Here is a 14,606-nt window from a genome sequence, read left to right as displayed (position 1 = left end):
AAGCAGATCCCAGTGCCTCAGCATGCAGCACACCCCTCTTCTCACCCACCATCTAGGCTAGACTCCCCAAGCCCACAACCCCTGGCAAGGGCAGCCCCTTGCAAAGTGGGATCACAGAGAGGCCAGCGGTGCATGGGCCCCCAGGCCGAGCCCCACACACACCCCCAGTGACTGAGTGGACCTCCCAGCACAGCATATGAACAGCCTGGCAGGTCCCAGACAGCCATGTCCATGTCATGTAGAATTTGTCATTAACGACAGCGAAAGCACCGGCCTTCCCAACAGATTCACATGCAGCAAAATGTAAACAATTCAAGCAGAACTATCTTCCTCCCTCACTCCCATCAGCCAGGCTTTTTGAGTGGGAAAGGGGAGGAGGTACAGCTAGGAGTACCACATAACCCAGTCCTACTGGAACTTGTCCATACCAGGCCTGATCGGACACAATATCTACATGTCATCAGTAGCGGTGGGGCTCTGAGGCCATTCACTTCCCCACACCAATGTTTTGTGTTTCATAAAATTCAGGACATGTCCTGGCAGTGGGTCATCCTTGTGGACATCCTCTGTCCTTGTCACAACAAAGAAGAGGTTGGGTTACTCTTCTCAAAAACCCCAAGCAATGCCTGCGTGCAGTGAACAAAGGTTTTGTTCTGGGATTGGCATCACCAAGTCTCTCCTGGAGGACCTGCTGGGCTGGCCAGCCATACAGGACACATTCACCTCCAAAATCCAGGCTCCTTCCCCTACCACGCTTAACAGATGCAGTAAAATTCTTTGAGCATAAACACCCTAAAAACCTTTGCCAGATGCTGGACAGAGGCAACTGAATTATACCTTCCGCCATGAAACCAGCATGGCCCTGTTTTACCCAGTACAGTAACTCCTATGCTTGTCTTTTCCATACAGGCAGACCTCAGAGATATCGTCAGTTTGGTTCCAGACCACCGCAATAAAGCGAATAGTGCAATAAAGCAACTCACGTGAATTTTTTGGTTTCCCAGTACATATAAAAGTTATGTTTACGCTATACTGTAGCCTATTAAGTGTGCAATAGATTATGTCTAAAAAAACAAAGTACATATCCTAATTAAAAAATACTTTATTGCTAAAAACTACTAAGCATCATCTGACAACAGAGGGTTGCCACAAACCTTCAACTGGCGAAAGACACCGTAATAAGGCGAGATGGGCCTGTAACATGGCACAGAGGGGCTCTGGAGTGGGTCATTCTGGACTTGAGTCCTGTTCAAACCCCGGGTGGCTGCTTGCATGACCTTAAGCAAGGCATTTAAGTTCTCCAGCTCCGGTTGCTTCATTTTCAAAGTGTTAGGATTAGAGAAGGCACACAGAGGGCCATGGCAGGCACCCAGGAAATGATGGTACCCTCCCTCCTCCTGATAGCAGGCACATGGGGCCAGAAACCAAGACTCCGAGCAAGCTGGAGCTGGAAGCAATGAAGCCCGGGTGCTGTCCTCCTCTACAATCTCTGGCCACCCCTCCCAGGGCCTTGTCATTCTTGCCTGACATTAAGAGCAGCCACTCCAGGGGACTTCCCTGGCGGTCCAGTGGTTAGGACTCCGCGATTCCACCGCCAGGGGCCCGGGTTTGATCCCTTGTCGGGGAACTAAGAGGTTGCACCGCGAGGTGCAGCCAAAAACAAGAGGAGCCGCTCCAGGGGCAACCCCAGCTCCGCAGCACCCAGCAAAGCAAAGGCTTTGCGAACACGGTCTGGGAGATCAAGAAGGCAACCGGCCAAGGCCAAGCCGAGTGTATCCAACACTGCAGGAATTTGCATAATTAACCACTTGGAAAGAATACCTCTAGGCCAGTCTTGGTTATGTGTTAAATCCTTGCAGGGCCTAGAAACAGGGCAAGAGCTGAATTCATCTGGAAGGGAAATGACGAATGTGAACAGTGAACAAGCACGGATGCTTCTCGAGAAGCTACGTGTCCGTCACCGCCTCCATCCCTCCTTTCAGATGCAGACACTGAGGTTACAGAGGTGAGGCAAATGACCCAAGGTCGCACACAGAGTAAGTGGGGGAGCTGGACTCGACCCCAAAGTTGCTTACATCCAAAACCAACATTCAGCAGAGCAGTAGCCGGGAGGAAAGGAAGCAAGGAGAGGAGGCGAGGGATTGGCGAGGAGAGGGGAGGGCAGGGGCCCAGCGACACTTAGCAGACACCAGCCCCAGAGCAGACTCCACCGGCCTTTTAGCAAGGAGAAAAGCTTTCCTAGGAGCAGACACTGGCACGGACACTGCTGGGAACATTCTGAGAAAGCCTTGGACACATTAGCGCTAATCCTAGCCTGCCCATTACCGGCCTGGATGACTTCATACAGAGAAATGTGTTCCGGTGAAAATGCCGAGCATCGCCGGGACCTCACAGCCTGGCTGACCACCGGCGTGATCCGGGGGCCTGATTAGCCCAGAGCGGCAGGGCTGCTGGCCAACTGCACCAAATTAAGCGTTCCCAAATGTTAAGTTCTCCAGCAGCGGGCTTCATCTGGCTGCTGATGCATGAGGTAGCATTTCGAGTAATAATTAATTAGAGAATAAAGCAAGCAAGGGACATCAAATGGAATTAGTATAATTCTGCCTTTCACTTCCTTTTACATTCAATCAGAGAGGGCCAACAAAGTGCCCGGGGCTGGAAAGAAAACCGCCAGGAGCATTCAGCCGCCCCCTGACTCCTTCCATCCACCGCTGCTGCCAGGAACACCACACCCACAGCCTGTCCCCCAAAACCCACCCAGGCCGGAGAGGGACCTGCCAACTCCAGGTTGCCACCTCTTTGCCATTAGACCACCAGGGCGCACCCATCATCCGCTCATAGAGTACTTCTAGTTTTCTGTTCCCAAATTCATCGATTCTTTGTTAAACTGGTGGGTCTGACCCCTAATGAAGTTGTTTAGAAAAAAATCATTGATTATCCCAGGCACCAAAAACATAAGCACGTACACCAAGTATCATTTGGTGACATGCAAACAACACCTGCTCCGGGTACTGACATAGCCCAAAGCAGAGCTGCCCACCTCTGCCAAGAGCTGGAAATTTATTTCATCCCTAGAGGCTTACACCTGTCAACAAAGAGAGGAAAATTAAATGGAAAAAAACAACGAACAACGGCCTCAATCTTGCTGCAAAAATCCCTGGCAGTGACTAATAACCAGGTTTCCCACTAGCCGCCCCCAGCCTCTCAGCATCTGGGCAGGCGTTGGGTCACCCGTCAGGGACCAGTCAGGAGTCAAGTTGTGCTGGGGTCTCCTCCTTCATGGTATGTGCTGTGGGCCCAGCGTCCAAGGATCCCCACGTCCGTTTCAGCCATGCCCGAGCAGACAGTGCCTGCAGCCCACCTGAGCCAGCCCCAGGGAGCCCTGGGCAGCGCTCCTGGGCCCCAGGCCCCACCACCTACCTCGTTGATGAAGGAGTGTGCCCCCAGTGGGCTCAGCAGAAGGATGGCGCGGCGCAGTGTGTCCCGGTAGCGGTTCAGCTCCTCTGTCTTCATTGTGGTGAAGAGGCTGGTGAACACGTGGCTAACGTTCTTGTCCACCTTTTGTAAAGAGACATCAAGGCCCAGCCGCGAGGCCTGGTCCAGAAAGCTTTGGAGCCCACGGATATCTGAGCAGTGGAGAAGACGAGGGGGAGAGAAACATCTTTAAGCGGGAAGGGACCTTGGAGGGCATCTAACTCCAATGCTACCCCCTCCCATATGGGCCTTGAGCAAGGACTCAAGTCTGCCTCCATGGTCCAAAGAACAAAGGCTGGAAGACATGTATTTAGTCCCAATGTCCCTCAGCAGCATCCAGCCCCTGGGTAAGTTTCTCCCGCCATAGGGAGCACGTCCTGCCATCCAACAGGTCCTGTGGCCACAAGTGTCCTGCATGATAAGCTCCTTTTCTCTCCCTACTTTCACCCAATGGGAGTGAAGGTTCTGGGAGTTCTGTCCTGGTTGCTACATGTGGTGGTGGTCCCTAACCCTGGACCCCTGTTCCCTCCACCTGGCTCTGCTCCTCAGGGCTATGACTCCTTGACCCTTAGTGGTGAGCTAAGGTCACTGACTGCCCTGGTCAGAGCAGGCCCAGCCTCAGTCCCTGTAACTGAACAGCCTGCACCCTCACAGCCTCCCTGAGGCTTGGGACTCTGTCTTGCTCCAGGCACTTGATTTTCCTGGATGAGCTCTCCTCCTCCACCCTCTTTCCAGCTGGTGTGATCTCACCCCAAGTCCAACGAGAACTCTGCATCCTGACTGGTTCAGGGGTCCAGGATAGCAGGTGGTCCAGGATAGTCCTAGACTGAGCACCGTCCTGACACTTTGGTGCAGCACCTGGGAGAGAGGTCTGCTCTTTCCCCTGTGGTCACCAAGGGGTCAGGATGCAAGCCCAGGGCAGGAGGGGAGCATGGAAAGCTGGAATAAATTACCAGGGAGCAGAAGCCCATAAGGAGCTTGGGGCCCAGCTACATCAAATATTAGTGCACGGGCTTCCCTGGTGGCGCAGTGGTTGAGAGTCTGCCTGCCGAGGCAGGGGACATGGGTTCGTGCCCCGGTCTGGGAAGATCCCACATGCCGCGGAGCGGCCGGGCCCATGAGCCATGGCCGCTGAGCCTGCGCGTCCGGAGCCCGTGCTCTGCAATGGGAGAGGCCACAGCAGTGAGAGGCCCACGTACCGCAAAAAAATATATATATATATTAGTGCAAACCTACTCTTGTGATGGCCGGGGCTGCTGAATATTTTTTTTTTAACCAGGGCCCAAATCTCTCAGCGGCAGCCCTGCATGAGCCATCTGGCTTCTCCTAAAGGAGATCTGCCCAAGAATGGAGCCAGCAAGCAGGCCCAAGAGTGGGGCACAGTCCCTATGATGTCATTTAAGCCTCTGGGTCCACCTATGAAGCCTGTTTCTCCTGGATTCTTCAGTTTCATGGGCCAAAGAATACCCTTTCCTGCCTAAGCCAGCTTGAGCTGGATTTCTGTCACTTGCAGCCCAGAGTCTCAATGCATAGGCCACTTTTTCAAGTCTGGGATGTTTCCTTCATCTGGTCCATATCTGTGTTCCAGCTCCCAAAGGCAGGCCCCACACCTGAGCCACCCCCTCCAGAGGACACTGGGCCAGTCCATATTGCCCACGTTGTACTCCCTCAGTGCCTGGGATGTCCGTGGGCTGCCCGGGCATGCCCTGGCCCATCCAGTCACCCAAAATCAAATTCAAAGGATACAGTGTTAATTCAACCCGATTGTTTTTCCCAACCAGTTCCTCTTCCAAACTTTCACTTCATGCCCATTCCACAAATTTCATGAATTCTACACGTACCAGGCAGCATGCAAGCTGCTACAGTGGTTCCTTCACTGCCCATCTTGCTGGGAGGTTGGCTCATCAGTAAGTCTAGTCCCAGCTGGATACGACAAGAGCAGCCATGGAAAAGCAAGCACGGAGCCAGGGAGGCCAGAGCACCATGGCAGTCATAACTGGGGTGCTGGGGGGAACGTGCACAGAGTCCCTCTATTCCCACGATGGGGGGAAGCCCTGGAATAGGGTCTGAGTACCTGTTGTAGACTCAGACACTTAGAACTCAGTACAGTTCCATCCACTTTGGAACTCAGTACAGTTCCTCAAATATGATCGACAGACTCACACACACACAAATGACTGTTGTTCCAAGCCACTAATTTTGGGGATGGTTTGTTTCTCAGCAATAACTAACTGATAAACCAAGTTCAACAGATGCATTGTATCTAATACGCCCTAGGAAAAGTTCACTGAAAGAGCAAAGTCACCCACACACACAGCTTCCCCACATGGGGCCGAGTGTGAGCCAGTCCTGGGGTGAGGACACTGGTAGCTTCTGCAGCGCTATCCCTTCGCCTGGACACCCATGTCCTCACTGCCCGTGGCCTTGGCTCTGGCCCAGATCTGAGCACAGCTGATGGGACAAGGATAAAGGAAGCGCTCTGAGACCCACCATCTACCAGTTCCCACTCCACTTCTGGCGCCTTTCAAGGCCATTACAAGTATTTAAAGTGGCAGAGACTGGCACGTCTGCAGAGCCATGCTTTACGTGAGCACATGCGCAAAGAGAGCTCCAGGGTGGCTCTGTGTGTGTGCGCATGGGCCCACCAGTCTGGTAGGGGTCCAGGAACCTCACGCATCACACCAGCATGGCCGGTCCTCACAGGCTGGGGAGGAAGTCCCCTTCAGTCTCTTCCTTGAGGTCCCCCTACCTAAATCCATCTCAAGCCATAGGACCGTTTCACTTCTTCAGGGAACAGGAGGTGCCACGGGGGGTGGCAACTGTCTCGGGACCCACAAGGACGCACGAGGACATGCACACACTGAGAACACAAGCCCTCAGAGCTCCTGCACACGCTCAGCTGCTGCGTTTCTGCCTTCTGTTCGGGCAGCCCCTGATGGAACTGAGCCATCAGAGAGAGTTTAAGCTCCCTGTCAGTGGCTGGCTCCCCACACCTGGAACAAGTGACACAGGCTGAAAGCAGTGCTCCTGAGGGACCATGGCCCCGGCTACAGCCACCTGCTCCCACTTGGCTGAAAAGGTCAGCCCTCAGCCTCTGAAGGTCTTATTCAGTTGCACTTGAGGAGAGCTGGGGGGCAGAAAAACAGTCAAGAGCACAAGCTAACTTTGCCGCCCTCCTGCTGCTCCCCAGGAATGGGGCCAAGGAAGTCCACGTCTCCAACGAAAATCCTTTCCTCCCTCAAGAGTCTGAGTTTGTAACACCACCCTACCTTCATCCCCCAAGAAAGCCAGCTGTCCACTGCTGCTCCCCAGAAAGGGAGAATTCTCCAAGAAGTTACACTAAAGACAGGGATGGGGCTGCTCTCGGGGTAGCAGTGTGGGCATCCCAGGAGCCCTTTGGTCCTCTAAAGAGTTCTGGACCTTGGCCCAGGCCCTTCCACTGGGAGCTCTCTGTGCAGACTGGCCAGCCCAGTCCACCTTCGCTGGTGCAGCTCCCCCAATCAGACCCACCTCCGCTAGAGAGGGAGACGAGGGGGCCACAGTGGGCGTCTCGTCAGCCGCAGCCCAGAAAGGGCAGGAGAAGGCAAACAGCCCACAACTCTCCAAGGTGGCAGCGGGGAGCGTGCGGGGGACACGAACCATGAACGAGGGCATCGGCCACCCACACGGATGACAGGGAGAGGCTCCCAGGAGAGACACCCTGCTCCCCAGAGAAAGGAAGCAGTTCAGCGAACAGGGCAAGTGCATTCCTGCGAGGAATCTGATGTGACGACACCTCAGGACGGGCCTCAGCTGCCTTGGCCCACCCTCTGGGCTCTCAAAGGACCTGCTCATCAGAAGTCTTTGCAATACCAGAGTCGTCCTGTTGACATTCATTCATCCCTCCTTCCCTCCAATATTCACTGAGAGCTTTCTCTGTGTTGGTCCCTCTCCTAGGGGGTTGGGGAACAAGAATGAATGAGCCCACGGTGTTCCCACTAGCATGGGACTTACATTTCAGGGGCTGAAGAAGAGACTGGAAACAAATAAACAATAGATAATTTCCAACAGTGGTGTGAGCGCTGAAGAAAGTAGAGACTGGGTTGCAGGAAACTGCAGAGGGTCGGGGTGGGAGAGGCCCCTGTGAAGAGCATCGGTGAAAAGGAGCCAGCCCTGGAAACCACCCGGGGAAGACCACTCCTGACCGAAGAAACAGCACGTGGAAAGTTCCAGAATGAGGCATCTGGGATACTGAATGAAGAAGGGCCTTGCTCACCCCACAACGGGGACCAGGAATAGGGAGGACCGGAACTGTGGGGCTGCCAGGGAAGGAAGCTGGGGCCCCACCACCAGCAGTGGAGGAGGTGAGCACATGCATCCCCAGTGCCCAAGCCCTGGGCCTCCTCTGCCCCATCGCTCCTCCCCTCCACAGACCAGCTTCCGAATGCTGGGCCCAGGCACCCTCTGGCACTTCCCAGCACTCACCTCTCTGCCCACTGCCACGCACACCACGCTGCTCTGAAGCTCTTGCCAAAGCCATGAACAAACGGAGACCCTCCTCTCTCTTCATTTTCCATGGGTTCTCCGGAGCACCCAGCCTGTGACCACTCATCCCTGAAGTCCTTTCTCCCCTCCCTGGGCTTCCACACGCACACATGCGCTCCTGCCTCTTTCCTGATCCCTCCCTGCATGCACTCCTGCCCACATCCCCACATTCCTGGGCTTCCCTCTGGCATCACCCATCAGCCAGGCTTGGAGAACATCAACAGCAGACATTCAGGCTGGCCAAGGGCTCTCTACTTCTCCTAAACATCCCGTCATGAGCCCATCTCCATGATCCCTTCCCGGGTTCAGGCACCATCATCTCCTCCTTGGGATTTCTGCCACAGTCTCCGACGAGGTCGCCCTGACCCCGGGGTCCTCCCAGCCAATGCCTTCCTCCGCCAGGATATTTTCAGAGTTCATATCTGCTCATGATATAGCCCTCCTCTAAAACCTTCCACGAATAACACATTTCTTTTAAAGTTGCCAAGAAATTAATATTCGCAAAAGAATCCATCAATCACAAACAAACAATAAGCCTTCCAGAGACTTTATTATTGTATATAAACTCCATACATCTTAGCCTGATACATAAGAGACTCTCTGGTTTTAACAGCTTTTTTTATTTTTGCTTTTGTATCACCATCACCTTCTTCCACCACAACCACCAGAAACCATGCACCCAAACCCCAGTAAAAACAGCTCTTTGCCTTTCCCTGGACAGCCCCCCCTACACAGACACCCCCCCACCCCCCCCCCCCACCCCCCACACACACACCATCTACGCACTCTTACTCTCAGCCTAGATGCTCCCAATTTGAAATTTACGGAGCCCCTACCTTTCCATCAGACTCAACTGAAATCATACCTCCCCCGAGGCCATCTCAGATCCTCAAGTCAGAATTCATGCCTCCCTGAAGTTTCAGAGCTCAAGGACCTGGGAAGCAGAAACTAGGTCTTTCTCATTTCTTTGTCCAAGCCCAAGGCTCAGTGACTAGCACAGAGTCAAAGACAGCCAAAGTCAGCGGAATCAAACTGGATCAAAGCAAGAACCAGCCTGAAGCCCAGGGTGACTTCAACAACCACACAATTGTCCTGTATCTGAGGAAGGCACAGTCCTACTAAGCAACAAAGCTGTAACTATCCCACTACTCCTTCTGAAAAAAGAATCATATAGTCATGGGTATTTAACATACTTTCTAAAAAGTAACTGAAATGAAAGAACACATTTCAAATTGCTTCCCGTACTATCTTCAATTTCCAAGAAATGTCCAAGCACTGAGAGCACCTGTAAAGAATATTTTACCATCTATAATATATATATGTATGAAGGCTGCCACCTCACACCCAGGAAGTTCAAAGTTGGAAGTGTTTGGGGATTATTGGCAAATTTTCCAAAAGCTGAGACGCAACTTTCATTCTACTGACTTTTTTTTTTTTAACTCCTTTCTTATCTGGCCCCCAAATACATGGTTCGAATTTCTTCCCAGCTAGAGTTGACCCAAATTCGAGTTCATTTCCAAGACCTCTGCCCAGGGTCCTCTCCTCCTTAATTGCTCACTCCCCTCCACAGCGCCAACTTCAAATGCCACCATCCTTGTCATTCACGGAACAGCTACAGAACTGGGGTGTGTTGGAGGCTGGGTCTGCAGGGGAGGAAGCAGCCACCATTTCCAAGAAAAGAGATCACAGAGACCTACCTGCTGCCAATCCAAAGTGATACCCCTTCCCTCTGCTCAGAATCCATTTGGTGCCTCACCTCCTAGAACTCAGCTGCCCAGCTGTGCATTCCCTCCCTCCCTTCTCCCTCCCTCTTCCTCAAATATTTCCTGAGCACTGCTCCGGGAACAGCAGAATTTGAAAACTTCACAGCCCAGCCCTCAAGGAGCTCTCGGTCCTGCACGTAAGACTTAGCCCAAAGCAAAGAGTGGCTTCGCCCTGCCACTCGCTGAGCGCCTCCCATGTGCCAGCATGTGTTCCATTTGCAGACTACATTTCTTGGATGCATTATCAATCCACGTTGGTGTGATAAAGGGCATCTCTATGGGAGTGAGGTGGTCACAAAGCAGGCCCATGGGAGTTCAGCAAAGACAGGAGCAGACATGCACAGATGTGGAGCCAGCCGGCTCTCAGTAAAGCAGGATGCAGGCCTCTCCCTGTCATGAGATGACAAGTCCCCCAGAGCAAATGCCCCCCCCAGGGCCCAGGCAGGGGCTGGCTTCAGGTGAACAGGTAGACCCTCAGGGGCTGTCTCACCTTCTTTGGCAGCGCAGTGCCACTGTTCTATGTTTCGTGGCAAGGTTCTCATCTGAGAAGGAGGCCTCCCTCTCCTGGTCACCATCTCAGCTGCCCAGCTGGCCCTGGGAGTCCTCCAGAGTGACCTCCCATCCCCAACTCCCCCCCGCCCCCCAAAAACCCTGCTCTCTGTAGTAATCATGTCTTTTATCAATACTTTTGGCATTCTGATGGCATCTGGAGCTCTGCTGACCCTGGAGGACTGCCCCTCAGAGGGATAATCAATTCCCAGAGATAGTAACCAACTCGCCCCAGAGCACCCCATTCACATGCAAACCAACCAGTCCAGGGCCTGCACCCTCAACCACCTCCTCTACGGGACTCGCACACGTTGAGCCACTATCCACTCGCCCCAATCACCCCAGGACCAGGTAGCAGACAACTCGGGACACCCCTGTGCCCCACAGCCTGCCAAAATTATTCAAACCAGCCACTCCTAAGCCTGCTTACCCCACCTCACCCATTCTTTCCTGCAGAAATCACTTGAAGGGCTCTTGCCCATAGTTTCCTTTCTCCTTCTGCCTCCTGATCAACCCTGGTGCTTCCCCCAGTGGCCACCCAAGGCATGGTGTGCCCCCTCCACCTGGGAATTGTCACAAACTATCTTTTCAATGGAAGTTGTCTCCTGATCTACTGGCCTTGTCATACCTAAGTAGTAATGGAACATCCTCTGCATGGTGACCTGGGATGCAGCTCAGGGAGGGGCACACAGAAGTAGCCCCATTGGCCACACTGCCCGCCCCCTCCCCCGAGGGGTCACAGAATAAGCACAGGCATGGGTTCGAATCCCACCCTTCACTAGCCCAGTGACCTTGGGCAGTCATTTCTCTGAGCCCATTTCTTCTGCAAACAGAGCTAATTCCACCTTCCTCCTAGGTGCACTATGATCCTTCACTGAGTGGCACACGTTACTGCCAGCACAGCACAAAATAGATGTTCAGTGGCTGTCAGCTCCCTTCCAACCTTCTCATCAGCACTGGAAATGCCCCCAAAAAAGGCTCCCAAATGAACAAATCATCTCTCTTGTCCTAGAGGCTCATCAAGAAGGGAGGTGTGGGCTTCCCTGGTGGCGCAGTGGTTGGGAGTCCGCATGCTGATGCAGGGGACACGGGTTCGTGCCCCGGTCCGGGAAGATCCCACATGCTGCAGACCGGCTGGGCCCGTGAGCCCTGGCCACTGAGCCTGCGCGTCCGGAGCCTGTGCTCCGCAACAGGAGAGGCCACAACAGTGAGAGGCCCGCGTACCGCAAAAAACAAAGAAGGGAGGTGCCATCCTGATAATCGGATGACACGACAGAAGACTAAAAAGGTCGGCTCTCCCTTCTGTGATAATGTAAGTTCCAAAGTTGTAAAGTGGCGGAAGGGGAAGGTCTGTCATTGAAAACTCTCTGAGAAAGAGACCAAATTTCTGCCCATAATAGGGGCCAATAATATCCAGGAGCCTTCTGTTCAAACAGATCTCAGAACAAGCCACGAAACTATACATGAGCAGATTCTGTAAAGGAGAAAGGGTCGTCTGGGTAATTGCTTGTGAGCACATTTACATGGTGCGTGCACACACATATGTCATTTCAGACACAGGAGTCCATGCGTGAGCCCTACTCACACCCACTGCCTGGAGCCCTGGCAAAGGAGGGCATAGCGTGATCATAACATGCTCACTTCTCCTCAGATTCTGTTCCTTTCCATTTAGAAAGCAAACCCAAGGGAAAAACATTTTAAATAATCAGGCTGGCATATCAAGATTAAAAACAATTTAAAATAAACGTCTACCCTGGCACTTTGGAAAAAACATATCATGCTGCATTAAGTGCTTTGAATTAAGTAAATTACACCAAGTAACTAATTTACATAATGCTCAAAATTTGCATTTTACACATGTTATGATGAAAATAGGTTTATAAAAGAATTCTTCACCAACTTCTGTTCCGAGCTGGGTTCCAGTATTTGGATAAAATTCTGCAGTGCTGATCTGCTACTGTCTTTCGTGTTTCAAATCTCTGGCTCCTTCAATATTTTTTTTTAATCTGGCAGGTCCCTTATTCCCACTGCAATAAATAGTCCCTTTGATTTGCAATCCCCTTCCATCAACTGAGAGAGATCATATTTTTAAAGAAACCATAATACACTAATGATTCTTAGAATTTTCACAAATAAAGGTTGATGTTCCTGTCACCTTTCACTTACGAGGTATTTGGTATTGATTTTAGCAATTCTTCCTCCACGATTTGTAGTATTGGCTTAAAGTCCTGCAGCTTTGGTTGCCATCTTTTCAGGATGAGGCATCAGCATGGCATTTCTCAACAGGCTTGCACCAAAAGGCCCCTCAGAAAAGAAGCAAGACCCCACTGGACATACTCGACATGCCCAGAGGAGGCTGAGCATGAGGTCCTTAAGGAGACTGACCACCAGCCCCAGGAGGCCACCCTGCGCCTTTCGGTCCTTGGTGCCCAGCAAGCGGGCCCAGAGCCAGAACTCCCTCTCCTGGAGCTGCTGGATCCTTAGATGCTTCCTTTATTCTCTCCCTCTCCACAGCCTGTGAGGAAGGGACAACCTTCCCATTCCACAGATGAGAAAAATGAAGCCAGAGAAGTTGAGTCCCTCCATCAACACCACACAGCCAGCAAGAGGAACCACCCACAATCATGCGTTGAGAAATTTCTGGATGTTGTTCTGGACGTCTTTCTAATTTAAGTAAGATCCTGAAGCAAATCTAGAAAAGTAATTTCCAAGTGTTTACCCAAAACAGCCATGTTTGAGTTTCCAAGGGGCTCCAGAGATGTTGACTTTGCTTTTTGATAATGCCACAGACAAACGCCCTCCCTCCATGGCATGGCGGGAACGATGCCGTGTGGTGAGGAAGATGGAATCATGCTCACTGCACTTGTTTATTAAGGCCTGGCGTGGTGCCGGCACCATGCTCAGCATTCTGCACATACTGTCTTATTTAGTCCCCATGACACCCTGATGTCGGGCCCAAAGTCATCCAGCCCTTCAGAGGCAGGACTAGGGTTCAAATCCAGAGCTCTGATGCCGGAGTCAGAGCTCTTTACTCACATTCGCCAATCAGCCAAAGGTACCTGGGAAGGGATGGGAAGGAGGCAGGTCAGAGCCCCCCACCGCGTGCACATGCTGAGCCAGGGGCCTGTCACACACACTTCATCTGAGCCCCACGCACCCCTAGGGAATGGCCAGATCATGCCTATTTCACAGATCAGCCCCCGGCTCACAACAGAGCTGATTCAACCCCAGAGCCATATACTGTCAGAGGCTCTGGTCTGTGTCCCATCAAGGCATGGGACTTGCTGATGGTGGCCAGGGTTTCCCCCAGACCCCTGCCCAGGCCTACAGAGCGGTCATCTCAAGCACACAGGGCTCCAGAGAGACCATGCAGCATGCTGGTCGAATGCTGGAGTCTAGCTTTTAGGAATGGCAAGAAGATGGAAATGTGACGCATGCTATTACCAGCTGTTAATTTGCAATCAGTTTTAATAACTGACATTACACAGTGAAATGCAGCATCTTCATTAATTCCGTAAATTATCGCTGTAGGGAAAAGCCCGCGCTCCCGGAAACGGCAGCTCGACTGGGCTGACTTGGAAGCAACCCTGGGCCAGGTTCCACATCTTCAGACCTGCCCCAGGGGGTGCCCAGGGATGACGCCTGCTGATCCCAATCCTTGCTGCCGCAGGACCAGCGGCAGCCTCCTACCTCCCAGTGCCAAGGGTATGGGACTGGCCCCCGACTCAGGCTTTCTGCAAGCGTCTGGTGCCCACTGTGCCGTAACCATCGTGGAGGCTCAAGAGACGGATCAGACAAGGAGCTCAATGGAAACAGACACGCGAGCAATGCTTGAAGATGTGCTAGGACCCACGAGAGGTACCTGGGAAGCAGTCTGTTTCCCCAGGCAGTGTCAAGCGAGGAAAGATCTCCAGGAAGCCTTCAGAGAGCTCAGCCCAGGAGCTGGAGCCTGTGGGTAGTGACCTTTTCTAAGTGGACAGGAGAGGGAAGTGTACTCCAGACCAAGAGACCATCAGGATCAAGGGCCTTGTGGAACCCAGCAGCCCACTGGGGGACTTGCTGATGGCTCTATTTGGCCATCAGGGACACAGGGCTTGATGTGCCCCTGAGGAGGATGGCCACAGTGGCATTCTCGGGACTGACCAGAAAGCAGCAGAAGGAAGAGCATCATCGTGGTCTTTGGGTCAGCTGAGACCAGGGCTGTGGCCACAACCCCACCGAGGGACCGAGGGGCAGCAAATTCAGTTGCTCTGGAGGCAGCCTGGAGCCCCAGTGTGCGCCTGAGTGTCCCCCACA

General features: G+C 52.8%; 1 protein-coding gene across 3 annotated transcripts in view; it reads right to left on the bottom strand.

The window, feature by feature from the left end:
• The window catches only part of GRID1 (glutamate ionotropic receptor delta type subunit 1), a 663,206-nt gene that overhangs the window by 464,953 nt on the left and 183,647 nt on the right, over positions 1-14,606 (bottom strand). For all 3 annotated transcript variants that reach the window (XM_079899987.1, XM_079899988.1, XM_079899989.1), the window contains exon 4: positions 3,421-3,626. In XM_079899987.1, coding sequence (XP_079756113.1) covers positions 3,421-3,626 — 206 coding nt within the window. The remainder of the gene's footprint in view (positions 1-3,420; positions 3,627-14,606) is intronic.

Source organism: Stenella coeruleoalba, assembly GCF_951394435.1.
Source record: "Stenella coeruleoalba genome assembly, chromosome: 16".
NCBI classification, from domain to species: domain Eukaryota; kingdom Metazoa; phylum Chordata; class Mammalia; order Artiodactyla; family Delphinidae; genus Stenella; species Stenella coeruleoalba.
This window is presented reverse-complemented; position numbering and strand designations above follow the sequence as displayed.